The sequence below is a fragment of the Podarcis gaigeae genome (assembly GCF_964106915.1).
Source record: "Podarcis gaigeae genome assembly, chromosome: 13".
Taxonomy (NCBI): Eukaryota; Metazoa; Chordata; class Lepidosauria; order Squamata; family Lacertidae; genus Podarcis; species Podarcis gaigeae.
Genome location: NC_139689.1, coordinates 14,115,508 through 14,132,533, shown reverse-complemented (window position 1 = coordinate 14,132,533; position 17,026 = coordinate 14,115,508). Strand labels below are relative to the sequence as shown.

General features: G+C 41.4%; 1 protein-coding gene across 1 annotated transcript; it reads left to right on the top strand.

Annotated features, from left to right (window-relative positions):
• Positions 1–10,709: 10,709 nt before the first annotated feature.
• On the top strand, positions 10,710–11,546 carry LOC310830418 (olfactory receptor 4K14-like; the record flags this gene model as incomplete). Its single annotated transcript, XM_083710202.1, has 1 exon — positions 10,710–11,546. The coding sequence occupies one exon, from the start codon at positions 10,710–10,712 to the stop codon at positions 11,544–11,546; it is 837 nt and encodes a 278-aa protein (XP_083566328.1).
• Positions 11,547–17,026: the final 5,480 nt, after the last annotated feature.

Here is a 17,026-nt window from a genome sequence, read left to right as displayed (position 1 = left end):
ATTAGAACTGTCATTCTACATCAGACAGCAGCTACATACCCACGGCAGTTTATTCAATTTTCCTGATGTTTCTCTGTTCATTTCTGCATGTAAATAGAGCTTTCACCTGACATAAAAGCCACTTCAAGAACTATAGAGGAATATAGTGAATATTTAATGCTCATTTCCATATTAGTTGCAAATGATTATTTTTTTCCTGGAAAGGAATAACGTGGAAACTAGGACTAAATGGCACTATAGTTCTGGAAGTGATATTTGCATCATGTGAATGCAGAAATTAACAGTTCGCGAAATGGGAAATGGAATAAACTGTAGTGTGATTTCCGCTTGTGACATCAAGCTGAGCACTCTGTCTTCTTATGGTGACTAACCAGATGTTACTTTGGAAAGGAATCACAAAATAGGGGAAACTAATGCATCTGGCCTATTAATAATTCAATCAGAGCAACATAATTTTAAGGTAAGTCTTTGCACAAACAAAAAAGTGGATACACTTCAGTAATGAAGATAGACAGTGGATCTATCATATCCACATCTCTGTGTGTGTGCACAGTGCTATGATGCAGTCTCAGTCAAACACCCTGCCGGTGGAGCTGATGTTAAATGAAACCACTGCGTAAGGGCACAGACAGCTACTGCTTTTTTCTCCATGGGCTCTTCTCTGTGGTAACTTCTCCTTGGAATCTCCTCTGATCTCCTTCTGCAGCAGATCTGGAGTACCCAAATGGGTAGTTCTTCAGATATTGTACAAATTTAGATTGTATTTTGGAAAGTGGTCTGCTTCTTAGCAAGATAGATAGTTGGAAAGATGGTGTGTGGGGGTGTGTGGGGGGGGGTGTTGTAGAAGGACAATATATTTTAGAGGAGCTGCATTGATGGGGAAGGGTCATAGCTCACTAGTAGAGCATCTGTTTTCCATTAAGAAGGTCCCAGGTTCAATCCCTGGCAACTCCAAGTAGGAGTGTGAATTTTCTCCTCTAAATCTCTGAAAAACCACTGCCAGTTAGTGTAAACTATACTGAGCTATATGAACTAATGGTCTGACTCAATATAAGGCAGCTTGCTGTTTCCCTAAAAGAGGCGTGTGTGTGCACTACAGCCCTTCAGATATCTGTTGAGGTCCCCCTCCCATCAGCCCCAGCTAGCTTGGACAATAGTCACGGGTAAGGAGCTGGACTCTGTAGGGCCACAGGTTCTCAACTCCTAGTGCAGATAATACTGAGTTGGATAGAGGAATGGACTTAGTATATGCCATCTTCCTATGACTAATGTATGAACAATAAGGACTGGGGTCCCAGGACCCAGTCAAGAATACAGTGGTACCTCAGATTACAGACACTTCAGATTACAGACGCTTCAGGTTACAAACTCTGCTAACCCAGAAATAGTACCTTGGGTTAAGAACTTTGCTTCAGGATGAGAACAGAAATTGTGTGGCAGTGGCACGGTGGCAGCAGGAGGCCCCATTAGCTAAAGTGGTACCTCAGGTTAAGAACAGTTTCAGGTTAAGAACGGACCTCCAGAATGATTTACGTTCTTAACCCGAGGTACCACTGTAATGGCAGCTGACACATAGCTATACCCTTTGCTAAGGCTATAATGGAAGTATCTCATTACCACCTTTTTCTCCCTTTCCAGTTTTTACAGTGATTTGCAGAAGACAATGGCATGGGGAAACCAGACAATGGTAACTGAGTTTGTCCTGCTGGGCCTCTCTGAAACTTGGGAGGTCCAATTGGTCTTCTTTGTCTTCTTCCTCCTCCTCTGCATGACTACTTTGTTCATCAACATTCTCACCCTCTCAGCTATTTTCAGATGTCGCCACCTTTCAGACTCACCCATGTTCTTTCTCCTGGGTCATTTGGCTTTCCTGGACCTCTGCCTATCCTCCTTTGCCACTCCAAGATCTCTTTTTGATTTCCTTGCCCAACACCATGTCATTTCCTTCCATGGCTGCATGGCACAAATCTTTTTTCTTCATCTCTTTGGAGGCAGTGAGATGCTCCTGCTGGTAGCCATGGCCTATGACCGGTACATGGCCATCTCTCATCCTCTCCATTATGCCACACTCATGAATCGGCGGCATTGCATGGGGCTTGTGCTAGCCTGCTGGACTGGTGGGCTCCTCCACACCACTGTGCAATTGGTTTTTACAATTAAGGCACCTTTCTGTGGGCCCAATCTTGTGCACAATTTCTTCTGTGACCTCCCCTTTATCATCAAGTTGGCCTGCACTGACACCTACCCCCTGGAGGTCATGATGGTCACCAACAGTGGCATTTTGTCACTGGTGTCTTTCGTTGCTCTGCTTCTCTCGTATGGATTCATTCTTCATACCATCTGCTCCATGCCCCACTCTAAAAGGACCACAAAAACTGCTTCCACATGTACCTCTCACCTCATTGTGGTCACCATGTACTTTGGGCCCTGTATTTTTATTTACCTGCAGCCATACAGTCAATTCATGGCTGATAAAGTACTCTGCATCTTCTACACCTGTTTCACCCCCTTGCTGAACCCGACTATCTATGCTTTGAAGAACAAGGAGATGAAGGCTGCTATGGGAAGCCTGCTGGCAAGGTTTTCTGGAAAGGTTTCCACTCAAGGCCAGCCCTATCATTAGTCAGCATGAGATGGCCACCTCGGGCAGCTTATTTTGGTTGTCACAAAAGAGGCAAAATCAATAGTTATTTAATTTACTGCTCACAGTGTGGAGAACCCAATTATCTATGCATTAAAAAACAAAGAGATGAAGGCTGTCATTGGCAATCTGCTGGCAAATATTTCTGGACAGGTCTCCACTTAGGGATGAACCTACCATTAGGCAGCACAAGGCCGCTACCTCTTGAAATTGAATTTGGGTGTCACGAAAGAGCAACTAATTTAATTTACTGATCTTCTTGCATTTATACATGGGGTGGAGAAAGCGGTTAGAGAGAAGTTTTTTCTCCTTTTCTCCTTTTTCTAGAACCCGGGCTCATACAGTGGAGCTGAAAATGAAGTGCTTCCTTGCACAGCACATAGCTGATAGGTGGGGAAGCTAACTTTTTAAAAGTGTTTTTAAGAAACCTCATTCAACGTTAGCTCCACCCCACCCCTAAACTGATTTGGGCCTGGATGTAGACCAGATGTTCTCTGGGTAGCCCCAGGTCAAATGGGGGTGCTGTGTGTCACCCTAGGATTTCTTTGATTGTCTACCTCAGCTACCAAAATAACTTGACCAGCCACTGATATGCAAAGACCTATGCAGCTTGGGGACCAGGATACCAGAAAGACCATCACACCCCTTATTGACTATGCCAGGGCATCTGGCATATATCATCTTATCAGGAGGTCCTAAATATTGTTTTTAATCCAATCAGTATTTATTGACATTTTAATAAATATTCTATTCTCCTTTACATCTACAGGTGTGGCAGTTGATGTGCTAGACCAGTGTCTGGCTTTGGTAATAGGCTGAATGAGAGCCAATAAGCTGAACATCAATCCAGATAAGACAGAGGTACTGTTGGTAGGTGGTTCCCTAGACAGGATGGATGGGAGACTGCTTCATTTTTTCAGGGGGTTACTCTCCCTCTGAAGGAGCAGTGACATAACCTGGTGGTGCTCCTGGACCCATTCACTAGGAAACGTTCTAGGTATCTTGGGGTACCAATTACCCATAATTTGAACAACTTGTTGTGGTCTAATTAGAGAATGGTTTGGAAAGGTATAAATATGGATATAATACATCAGAAAAAAATAAGACTTTCCATTTTGGACAGACTATCCACATCTAAAATTATGATTATACATGATTGATTACTCATTTTTTTTTGTTCCAGGATGCTGCCAGTTTGAATACCAACCGTTCATCTGCACAAATGGCATAAAAAACTTAATAAGTTTATATTTCAATCACACTGATCATGGATAAAAAATATTTATTATATCTCCATTTATTGGTTGGCAGTTGGGGCCTTCCTAATTTAAGTAGCTTTCAGGAAGCAAGCCAACTTAGCCATATGATGGAATTGATGTCATCAAGTAAGAGAAACCCCTGGTCAACACTGGAGGATGTAGAAATTGATGGCATTCCTATAGGGGCATTAGCACTAATGAAAAAGAAGCTTTGATCATTAAGATTAATTACTAACCCCCATGCACTCAAATCATTTAGAATATGGGAAAAAATGGACAAAAGGTTTTGACCCCAGACTGTCACCTATAATTCTGATGCAACGTCATCCTTTACTTCAAAATAAATGCAGATCATATAATGGGAATGTATGGAAAGAACACCAGTTATATTATTTGAAAATTATTACAGCAAGAGACGGCTTCTTGCAGTAGCAGAGATGCAGGAACGTTTAGAAAATCATCGAATCTCATGGCTGTTAGCATATCAGTTAAGTTCATTTCTTACAAATATACAAATTAAAACTGAAGCTACAAGAAAATGTTAGTAGCCAAAACTTGGAAAACCTTTCAGTTAATTAAGATTGACCACTGGTATAATATACTCTGGCAAACAGCCAAAAGGAAAGTGGCAAGGAGACAGGAAAAAAAGATAATGTTTATACTGATTAAATATTCAAATAAAACAACATATATTGCAATATGGCATAGATACGCAGGCAATACTCGTTAGCTCACTCCTATTGTTCTGTTTTTACAGAATTGATTTATTGAAAAATCCATTGCACTGGTTTACTGTAATCACATCATCATTATGTACTATAATTTATTTTTTTAACTGCACGGTGACCCATTTTTTGTCAATCATGTCATGTTTTATTATTTATATGTGTAAAATTTGGAAACAGAAAAATAAAATAGATGGGGGAAAGTATAAACAAAAATCTTATTGATGATCTTGTTGTCTACTGAAAATCCTGTAAACCTTCCACCCCCTCCTGGGTGGGCTACCTTCCCAGGTCTGCCCCTTATTTCCCTCTGCAGCAAATTTAGAAACTACCTTCTTGACCACTGGACCCATTATTGCTCTCATCCGCTCAATCTGCAGATGTCTTCACATGCAGTGGGTAACAAGTCCCTAGCTCACTAAGAATTGAAGACTGATTGGCTTCCCACAACTAATTTAGCCAGCTGGCTTGTCTTGTCTTGACTGAGAGGTGATTGTGACCAAGAAGGCAGTGATCAAAGGGAAACAAGAAAGAGACAATGGTGGGGCTGGAGGGAGGGAAGGAAAGAGAGGAAGAGGAAAGAGAATGGGTGAGAAGAATTTAACGTGTCTTCTTGAGTGCAGAAGTGGAAGAGCCTAACCTCCTTGTCAAGTAGGAGGCCTCCCATCACCAGCCATGAGGGGGAAGCAGCGCCAGCACAGACCTGAAGGCCCAGCCCATGCAGAGCTCAGAGAAGCCACCCCCGAGCTCCGTACCACACAATGCCTCTGATTGATTGACTTTAGCCCAAATGTCACACTCTTCCATTGTCTCTCAAGACAAATCAATGTCATCAAGTAAGTGAAACCAGTGGTCATCACTCCAGGATATAGAAATTGATGGTGTTCCTATAGGGGCATTAGCATTAATGAAAAAGAAGCTCCTCCCCTAATTAGAGGTGGATATCATTCCATTGGGATAGGTGGTAGAATCACACACATTTGGGACAGGGAAAGAAAATCACACCCCTAATTATCCCCCCTTTTTATCTCTTACCATCTACCCAGAAAACCAGACCTGAAGTCAAACCAATGCAGAATGCATCCTTGAGGGCAGCTGCGTAAATCACTAAAGCAAGTGACAAAAGTATTACCCCCCCCCCCGTGCGCGCTCTGTAAGAACAGATAAGGCACCAACTAAAGCAGCCCCCTGGGGGGGGGGTGAGCAATTAATTACACACACATACCACTGTCTCTTGATTTGCTCTTTAGCCTGCCTTTCAAGCAGAGATCACATCCACATAGATAACTCATCCCCACACTACTCATAGGCAGAAGAAAAAACTGAATCAAACAGCTCCATGCTGATGCTGAGCTGAACAGAAGAAGTTGCTCCAGAAAACTTCAAAGAATCTCTGCTGGGATTTGCAGGTGGGTGATATAGACCATTTGAGGGGGTGTTAGATTTGTCCAAAGGCAAGTGCCTTTGGGAAGAATGACACATTGCAGACTCCTTCAAGGAGCTCTTCAGCAGTTTCTGTCACCTAAACTCATTTCCAACTCCAGCACCCCACATGCCTTTTGGTGGTTGAATTACTGATGGAATATGGGGCAATGTGGGAACTGGACAGCATTGTTACAACATACTCATTCATCTAGAAGACTGGAGAATATATATTACATGTCACTCGGGTGACATGCCTCTGATTCCTGGGGAACAGCAGTGGGTGAGGGCTTATTACATTTATGTCCTTTTTGTGGGTTTCCCATAAGTGCCGTCAGAAGGCAAAGCACTCAGTTATATGGGCACAGCCTGGTCAATAATGGTTTGGGCCCAGCATGTTGTTGGAATCCTGAGGTTAGGGAACTGGTGTTCCCTGTAAAGTGAAATATAAGATCTTAAGAAATCAGAGCTACCATTCCAGATCAGACTGTGGCTTGTATATGCATGTTTATTCCACTTTCCCAACAGTTCCCTAACTGTTATTTTTTACATTGTATTTGAGCTTTCACATGATGCAAAATCCACTTCCAAAATTATAAATATAGCATATGTTTAGCACTTATTTCAATACTATTTCCAATGATCCCCCGTTTTCTTGTGTAGGTCTGAAAGTGCCTTTTGCATTGTATGAAAACTCAAAGATAATGTGAAATTAACATTTAGAGAAACATTGGAAAAAGTGACAATCTAGATGAGGACTCCATTTTCTGACAGTGCCTAACAAGATGCTCTTTTGTAAGAGAATAACAAAATAAGACATGATAATGCATCTGAACCTGTTAATAATTCTGTCAGTTTGTTTCTGCCTCTGAACATGGTGCCATGGATAGAAGTCATTGAGATACCTGTGTGTGTGAATATAAGTTTTATTCTCTTCTCTTCGAGTCTATTCTATTCTTACTGAATATCACAATATTCTGAGACAATAACTCCTAGGGTATGACCAGCCTAGCTAGTTCTTCTTACTTTGCACAGCAGAACACAATAGTTATAACATCTGTAATGCTATCTAATAGTGATCTTGGCACCAACAGGGCTGTAGCCCAAACAGGGCTGCTGAGGAAGAAGAGTGTATCAGCATCCTCAATGGAACCCCAAGGTTAAAAGAAGTGCCACAAATAAAATAGGGAAGCACCAATGAAGCTGAAAGGGGAAACAGATGAAATAAAGTACTTCTGGAATACTTCTTTAAAAGAGCATTCAATGCATTCATGGAGGACAGGGCTATCAGAGACTGCAAGTCATGATGGCTATGGTCTGCCTCCATGGTCAGAGTCAATATGCTTCTGAATACTAGTTGCTGGAAGCCACAGCAGGGGAGAGTGCTCTTGTGTTTTTTTTTTTTTTTAAATCATATTTTATTAGATTTTACAAAAGTTAACAACCAATAAAAAATTAACTAAAATCACAAAAACAACACACATCAAAAATACACACAGAAAAACAGAAAAAAGAAAAACATTAAAAAAAATTAGCATAAAAAATACTCTCTTTCAAATTAATACCCTTCCAGATCTTATTTTCCTTACTTCCACCCGCCTTCCTTTCTTGTATTCCACTTTATAAATTAATTCAGCAAAATCATTTGATATTCAAATTCATCCTTTATCCTTCCCTTTATACTCTTATTTATCTTAATCACCAGAACCCCTTCATTTCATTTACAATGCCCTTAGCATTCATAAATTTTACAATATTTCTGTAGGTAAACTTTAAACTTCTTCCAATCCTCTTCCACCTGTTCTTCTCCTTGATCTCAGATTCTGCCGGTTATTTCTGCCAGTTCCATATAGTCTATTACTTGCATCTGCCATTCTTCCAGAGTGGGTAGATCTTGTGTCTTCCAGTGCTTTGCGATGAGTATTCTTGCTGCTGCTGTAGCATACATAAAAAAGGTTCTATCCTTCTTTGGCACCAATTGGCCGACCATGCCCAGGAGAAAGGCCTCTGGTTTCTTTAGAAAGGTATACTTAAATATTTTTTTCAGTTCATTATAGATCATTTCCCAGAAAGCCTTAATCCTTGGGCAGGCCCACCAAAGGTGAAAGAATGTTCCTTCCGTTTCTTTGCATTTCCAACATTTATTATCGGGCAAATGATAGATTTTTGCTAGCTTGACTGGGGTCATGTACCACCTGTAAATCATTTTCATAATATTCTCTCTTAAGGCATTACATGCCGTAAATTTCATACCGGTGGACCACAACCGTTCCCAGTCAGCAAACATAATGTTATGACCAATATCTTGTGCCCATTTTATCATAGCAGATTTAACCGTTTCATCCTCAGTATTCCATTTCAACAGCAAATTATACATTCTCGACAATATCTTAGCACTGGGTTCTAGCAATTCTGTTTCCAACTTCGATTTTTCCACCTGGAAACCATTTTTCCTGTCCAAATTATAGGCCTCTCTTACTTGGAAATAATGTAACCAGTCATGCACCTTATCTTTAAGTTTCTCATAGCTCTGTAATTTCAGTTTGTCCCCCTCCTGTTCCAGAATTTCCCAATATTTTGGCCAATTCGTTCCCATGTTAGTTTTTTTCAAGGCCTTAGCCTCCATAGGTGAGAGCCACCTTGGGGTTTTATTCTCCAAGAAATCTTTATATCTGACCCAGACATTGAACAATGCTTTCCTGACAATATGATTTTTGAACGCCATATGTGCTTTATCCTTACCATACCACAAGTATGCATGCCATCCAAAAACATTATCATATCCTTCCAAATCAAGAATATCTGTATTCTCAAGAAGTAGCCATTCCTTCAGCCAGCAAAAAGCTGCTGCCTCATAATATAGTTTAAAGTCCGGCAGGGCAAACCCCCCTCTATCCTTTGCATCAGTAAGAATTTTATATTTTATTCTGGGCTTTTTGCCCTGCCAGACAAACCTAGCAATTTCTTTTTGCCACTTCTTGAAACAGTCCATCTTGTCAATAATCTGTAACGTTTGAAACAAAAACAACAATCTTGGCAATACATTCATTTTGATAACTGCAATTCTACCCAGTAAGGAAAGCTTTAAGTTTGTCCACATTTCAAGATCTTTTTTTCACTTCAGACCAGCACTTTTCATAGTTGTCTTTAAATAAATTAACATTCTTAGAAGTCATATTCACCCCTAGGTATTTTACTTTTTTCACCACTGTTAAGCCTGTTTATCCCTGAAACCTTTCCTTCTCAATCGGTGTTAGATTCTTCTCTAAAACCATAGTTTTTGATTTATTCAATTTAAACCCTGCCACCTGACCAAATTCTTGTATTATTTCCAAAGCTCTTTTAGTGCTAAGGATTGGCTCCTGTAATGTCAAAACTGAGCTCTTGTGCTCAGGTTCTGCTTACAGGTTTCCCGCAGGAATCTGGTTGGCCACTGTGAGAACATGGTGGATGTTGTAACTCTACTTACACTTCCAGCAGTCCTTCATGTGCAAGGAACCATGGAATGGGTGAGGAAGAGAAAGACCAGGGCTTCAGCTCACCAGCTCACATTTCCTTAAAAAAAGAGGTGGAGGGTGACAACTAAAATCCTAACATGTAGTCACTGCCACACACCCTGGTGGTGGAGCTGCCACTAAATAAAGAACTGTGGAGGGCACAATGCAGCTTATGCTTTCTTCTCCACAGTTTTCTCTGAATGGTAACTTCTTCTTAGAATATCCCCTAATCTCTGATGAACCAGATCTAAAGAACCCAAAAGGATTGTGCTCCAGGCAGTGCTATTTTTCTAGAAAAAGAGGTGCTGGAACTCACCATGAACTCACTCTTTCTCTTAGAATGGCAATGACGCCCATTGTCATTGTTCTGGAACACACCCGAGAGGTGCCAGAACTGAGTTCCAGTGAGTTCCCTCTGTTTACACTGTTTTTTTGGAAAGTGGTCTACTTCTTAGGAAAATGGGTAATTAGGGAATTGTGGTGTATGCATGAAACTATGGACACAAAGGCAGTATATTTTAGATGAGCTGATAAGATGAAGGGTCATAGCTCAGCTGTAGAAAGTCAGGTTCAATCTCAGCTTTCCTCCGTTGTCAAAAACCCTGAAGTACTACTGCCAGTTATTACAGACTATACTGAGTTAAAAGGAGCAATGATCTGACTTGAAATAAGACAGCTTGCTGTCATCCTAAAAGGTTGGTCTCTCTGTGGTTGCAGGGGACTCCAACTCCGATGAGCCCCAGCTAGCATGCTCAGTTTTTGGGATGATGATGTGAGGTGAATAACACCAACATCTGAAGAGCTACAGGTTCCCCATCGCTTGTGAAGACAATAGTGTGCTAGATGAAGTGAGCTTCTGACTCATTATAAGTCACCTACATATGTTCCTGTGATAATGCATGAAGCACTAGGCCAGGAGTCCCAGGACTCAGTCAAGAATAATGTCAGATGATACAAAGGCACACCCTTTGCTGATTTAACCTAAGAATGTGATGGAAGTATCTCATTATTGTCTCCTTTCTCCCTTCCAAATTTTCACAGTGATACGCAACTACTGTAAGGAATGTCAACAAACCAGACAATGGTGACTGAGTTCCTCCTGCTGGGCCTCTCTGAAACCTGGGAAGTCCAAATCTTCTTATTTGTTTTATTCCTTCTCCTCTACATGGCTACATTATTCACCAACATCCTCATCCTCTCAGCAATTTTCAAGGATCAACACCTTTCAGACTCACCCATGTTCTTTCTTCTGGGTAACCTGGCTTTCCTGGACCTTTGCATGTCTTCCTTTTCCACCCCAAATCTCTTTGATTTTCTTTCCGAACACCATGCCATTTCCTTCCATGGCTGCATGGCACAAATCTTCTTTCTCCATCTCTTTGCAGGCAGTGAGATGCTCCTGCTGATAGCCATGGCCTATGACCGGTATGTGGCCATCGCCCATCCTCTCCGTTATACCTCATTTATGAGCCGGTGGCATTGCATGGGGCTTGTGCTAGCCTCCTGGGCTGGTGGGCTCCTCCATGCCACTGTGCAATTGGGTTTCATCATTAATGCACCTTTCTGTGGGCCTAATCAGGTGGACAGTTTCTTCTGTGACCTCCCCTTGATCATCACGTTGGCCTGCACTGACACCTACCCCCTGGAAATCATGATGATCACCAACAGTGGCATTATGTCACTGGTGACTTTTGTTGGCTTACTTCTCTCCTACGGATTCATTCTCTACACAATCCGCTCTCGGGGGGCGTCTGAAAGGAGCACCAAGGCTGCTTCCACATGTACCTCTCATCTCATTGTGGTCACCATGTACTTTGGGCCCATTATGTTTATTTACCTGCGTCCATATGCTCGGTTCATGATTGATAAAGTGCTCTCTGTCTTCTACATGTCTGTCACCCCCTTGCTGAACCCAACTATCTATGCTTTGAAGAACAAGGAGATGAAGGCTGCCCTTGGAAATCTGTTGGCAAGGCTTTCTGGGCAGGTTTCCACTCACTGATGGCCCTACTGTTAGGCAGCTTGAGGCAGCCTCTTCTAGCAACTGATTTTGATTGTCACAAATGAGCAGTAAATTGTCAGTTGTTTATTTTACTGTTCCTGTTGCATTTATGCATGATGTGGAGAAAGTGTACAGGGTGGATTTTTTTCTCTCCTTCTCTTGTAATTGTAGGTCTTGGGCTTATCCAGTCAATCAGGAAAGGAAGTGCTTCTTTACACAGCAACCAATTGAACAATAGATTTTGCTACTTCTCCAACAATTCTTAGACCACCTATGTATCCCAACATGGAAACCAGAGACAGAGGTTATATGCTTCTTATTACTAGGGAAAGACCAGCAGCTCACCAAGACAGTAGCCAAGTTCCTCTATTTGATTTTCTGCCACCAAAGTCTGCTACAGGACCCTGCCCTTGCTGAAGTCCCACAGAGGTGAAATAGATTGCTTGCCTCTTCCCTTTGGCAAATGATTGTATGTTGTAATGGCGACGAGATCGCATTGATCTATTTATTCTGAATGTTTGTAAGTGATGCCAATAAAAGCTGGTGATGATTTTGCTACTACAAGGGATGGCCACCACTTTGGATCCCTTAAATGCATTAGGAAAAAATCCTGGATGATAAGGCTATCAGTGGCTACTGCTGATGATAGCTACATTATCTGCAGTATCCAGAAAATTCTATGGTAATTACCAATATGTTGAACATGAGGTGAATCACACAACAATGTTAACACCATTGTTGGAGTTCCGTCAGGATCGCACCAGCACAAGTATATACATGTAGAGTTGTTCTTACGGGATTGTTTGGGTTTGAGATATTGAGTTGCCTATGTCATTATTATTTTGGCATTGGAGATATTATTTAAAATTCCATGTATTAGAAGGTGCTGAAATGACATTTATTACTGTTAATGAATTTTTGTAAATCACATACAGAGTTGTTCAGCTTGGATTTTATCTCTCTGTATTCCTCAGTCATCTAGGTTTGGGGCAAGTACTCGTTGGTTAGAGAACCCTAACAGAGATTTTAAAACACAAGATATGCAGCAAAGTAAAATGTGGCAATATAGGCTGTTAGGCTTATAAAATTGTTCCCTTTTAAGTTGCTCCCAAAGTTCCCATCTTCCCTCAGCATAGAAAGAGTCCACACATTTGTTAAGTTACACATGGTTTGCTTACAAACACTTCACAGGTCAGGTTCATATGCTTTTCCATACAGCAGTCTGAAAACATGGGCATTAAAACTTAGATTTCAAAGTGGTGAGTGTTTTTTAATCATTTGTATATAAATCATTTGTATATATATATATTGTTTAAGCCATGTGGTCTGAGTTTGGTACAACCAACTCAGACCTCTTTACTAGTAGGGTTCACATGGTGGAATGAAGACAGAACAAGGGGCTTGATAACCTTTCCTACAAAGGTGATGGTGAGTAACTCTAGTTAACAATGGCAGGACAGCTTACTTTATGGTTTTAACCCCTTCATGCATCAATTAGACTTAAGCATGTTGGTTACATGAGGCTGGTTATCCCACACCTTCTTCATAGGAAGGCAGGAACCTACCTTATATTGAATCAGACCATTAGTCCATCTCTACAGTATTGTCTATACCAGCTGGCTGTGGCTACCTGGGGTTTCAGACAGGGGTCTCCTGCAGCCCTGAAACTCAAAACAATTGCAAGGGCAGTTTTATGAGTCCAGAAGACTCAGAGTTCCTGGTCCTGACTTCTGACTTCAACTTACATGCATATACAGAGCTTCAGGAACACATCTCCAGTCCTGAGATAGTTCAATGACATCTATTCTAATTTCTTGTGATTTCTATAGCTAAGTGTTACAGTTCACTACTTTCTTCTCCATTTGGAAAGGGCCCTTTATTCTTCAGATTGAGGAGTATAAATGTATCAGGATATTAGAATTAAAATGGACTCATGGAGGTACAGTGGTACCTCGGGTTAAGTACTTAATTCGTTCCTGAGGTCCAGTCTTAACCTGAAACTGTTCTTAACCTGAAGCACCACTTTAGCTAATGGGGCCTCCTGCTCCTGCTCCTGCTGCGCCACCGGAGCACGATTTCTGTTCTCATCCTGAAGCAAAGTTCTTAACCTGAGGTACTATTTCTGGGTTAGTGGAGTCTGTAACCTGAGGCGTATGTAACTTGAAGCGTATGTAACCCAAGGTACCACTGTATTGCACTGCATTGATTAGACCATTGTGACTGAAATCTCGTTTTCTCCCTCCTCAGTGTAATAAAAAATAAAAATATGATTTTTAAATTGTCTGTCTTGTGAATTTCTGGATTGAGAACTGTTTAGGTACATTTTGCAGGCAAGGACCATTTGATTCACACAAAGATCTACCTCTCAGAAATCTTGCTAATCTTGTTATTCACTTGGAATCCTATTCTTCCTTCCACCCAGAGTGGAACAGTTCGAAATGATTCTATTGGTGGAGTTGGTGAAATCATGTATTCAAGAAAGGTGCAGAAAATTGTAGCCTTCTCTCTTCCCATCTTCTTTGATCCCTTGCCATTTACCAAGGGAAACAAGCCAGAACTTAAACCATCACCATGCACCCTTGAGGGACATCATGTAACATTTGCCACAGTGGCAAAGCATTACCTTTTCCACTAGCTCCCTAGGAGCAGATTAGGCACCAGCTTCAGCAGTCTCCTTTCAAAATGTATGAGCAATTAATCCTACACATTCCATTGACTGTTAATATGCTCTTCATCCTGCTTCTCAAGCAGCTATATCATCCACACATATATTCACAGCCCCACACCACTCACAGGTAGAAGAAGAAACTGGATCAAATAGGTTCACGCTGGGATTTGCAGGTGAGTAAAAACCCAGTTGAGGATGCATTAGATTTCTCCAAAAGGCAAGTGCAAAATTCTGCAAAGTATTACTTTGTAGATCTGGGGGGGGGGTCCCCTCTGTGTCCCATCTGCAAGTGTGACTGCTTTGCAGAACAGCTCTTCAGTTCCACAGTAGACTCCACAAGGAGCTCTCCTGCAGTTTCATCTGCTAATCTCCCCCTCTCTATCTCCAGCACTCCACATGCCTTTTGGTGGGTAGATAGGTGATAGGGGTAATATGGCTACTGGTCAGCATTCTTAGGATGTAATTGTCCACCCAGAACACTGAAGACTATATAGAATGCCTCCAGAAACAGGTGACATGCTTCTAAATGCTGGGAAAAGGCAGCAGGAGAGGGCTATTACACGCATGTATTTTTTGTAGGTTTCCATAGGTGTCTGGTTGACCACTGTCTGAACACAGAACATTCCACTAGATGGCTACAGCCTGATCTGGAATGGTTCAGTCTCAGCATGCTTTTTGGAATAATGAGGTTAGGGTAGTGATATTCCTTGCTAAGCAAAATATAATAATTTGATGAATTAGAACTACTATTCCAGATCACACCATGACCATCTAGCTGAACACCTATTAATAATTCTTCCAGAATTCCTACACCTGGTACTCTAAACATGATGTAGTGGGTAGAAGTCACTGAGATATCTATTTATATACCACTTGATCATAAAAAAGCTCTCAAAGTGGTTTACAAAGTCTGTGTGTTTGTGTGCATTTGTGCAATTCGTTATTACTGAATATTACAATATGCTGAAGCAGTAAATCTCACAAGCTACCCATGAGCTCTCTAGCTGGTTCTTTTTACTTTGCATAAGGGAATATCATGGCTGTAACATCTGTGGTCCTGTCTAATAGTGATCTTGGCACCAAAAGGGATGTAGCGAAAACAGGACCACTGAGAAACAAAAAGGAAGGGTCAGCATCCTCCGTGGAACCCCAAGGTCATCAAAAGTGAAAACAAAATTATTTCAGGAAATTATTATTATTGTTGTTGTTGTTGTTGTTGTTGTTGTTGTTGTTGTTATTGTTATTATTACCCCACCCATCCAGCTGGGACACCCCAGCGACTCTGTGAAGCTTACAGCATATATAAAAACATAGTAAACACCAATGAAACTGAATGATCATTCAGGATGGATGAAGGAAAGTAATTCAGAAAGCAGCAATGGTCACCAATGTGGATGGCTTTAAAAAAGGATTAGACAAATTTATGAAGGACAATGCCATCAATGGCTACTGGTCATGATGGCCCAACTCTACCTCCATGGTGGGAGGCAGTATGCTTCTGAATACCAGTTGCTGGAATCCACAGCAGAGAAGAGTGCTCTTGTGCTCAGGTCCAGTGGTTACAGAAAGCTAACTGCCTCTTGCTATTTTCAAGGTGGGGGTGGAAAGATGGTGAGCTAGAAGAGTGAGAATACAATGGAGTTTACAGGAAGAGGAGATGGCTAAGTAGGATAGTGAAGCACTCCTTATTGTAACATTCCCTTCTCTTCCATTAATGTTTACAGAAATGGTTAGACCTATCTGAGAGTCACTAAGAATAGAATGGGTAAGAAAGAGGAACATCAGTCTACCAGCCCACATTTCCTGAAAAAGAGGTGGGGGTTGAAAACTTATTCAAATGGTGGGTGGGGTGAAACCAAGGACTAGGATGGATTTTAGACAGACATAAAAAGAGGAGAGGCATTCCCCTTTAAGATAAGCCTTTAAACAACACAGCATCCATAGATACAATTAAGTACCAGATAGACAAAGGGATACATTCAGAGCACTCCTTGTGTCTATAAAAGGAGTCCGGAGATGCAGTCTCCGGTGGTGGAGCTGCTGCTAAATAAAAGAGGTGTGAGAGGACACAAAGCTGATTGTGCTTTCTTCATACTAATCAATGGATGATAACTTCTCCTTATAATCTCCTACAATCTCCTTTTGTAGCAGCTCTGAAGACGCTTATTACATTGCATTTTGCAAAGTGGTCTACTTTTTAGGAAGACTGATAGTTGGTGATTTCAGGTGCATGTGTCTATATAAAATGTGGGGAAATGGGCAGTATATTTTAGAGGAGCTGATAAGATGGGGCAGGATCATAGCACAGAGGCAAAGCATCTGCTTTGTATTCAGAACGTCACAGATCCAGTGCCCAACATGTGAATTTTCTTGTGTCTAAAACCCTGAAGAAACACTGCCAGTTACTGCAGACTATAACTGAGCTAAATGGACCAATGATTAATATAAGGCACCTTGCTGTCTTCCTGAAAGGGGTGGGCGTGGGAGGTAGGGGTGTAAATCACAAAGACATGCAACCTACAGCCCTTTGGATTACAGTTCCCATCAGTCTCAGCCATTGTGGTCTGAAGGGCTACAGGTTCCCTATCCCTTGGGCAGTTGTTGCTGAGTAAGATGGAGCAGCAGTCTGACTCACTATATTCCTATGATAACATATGATCCGCTATGACTGTAGTCTCAGGACACAGTCAAGAATAGCGGAAACTGAGAAAAGGATGCTCCTCTTCACTGATTTAAGACTCTGATGGAAGTATCTTATTACCATCTTCTTTCTCACTTCCCAATTTTCACAGTGATATGCAAGAAGTGGATG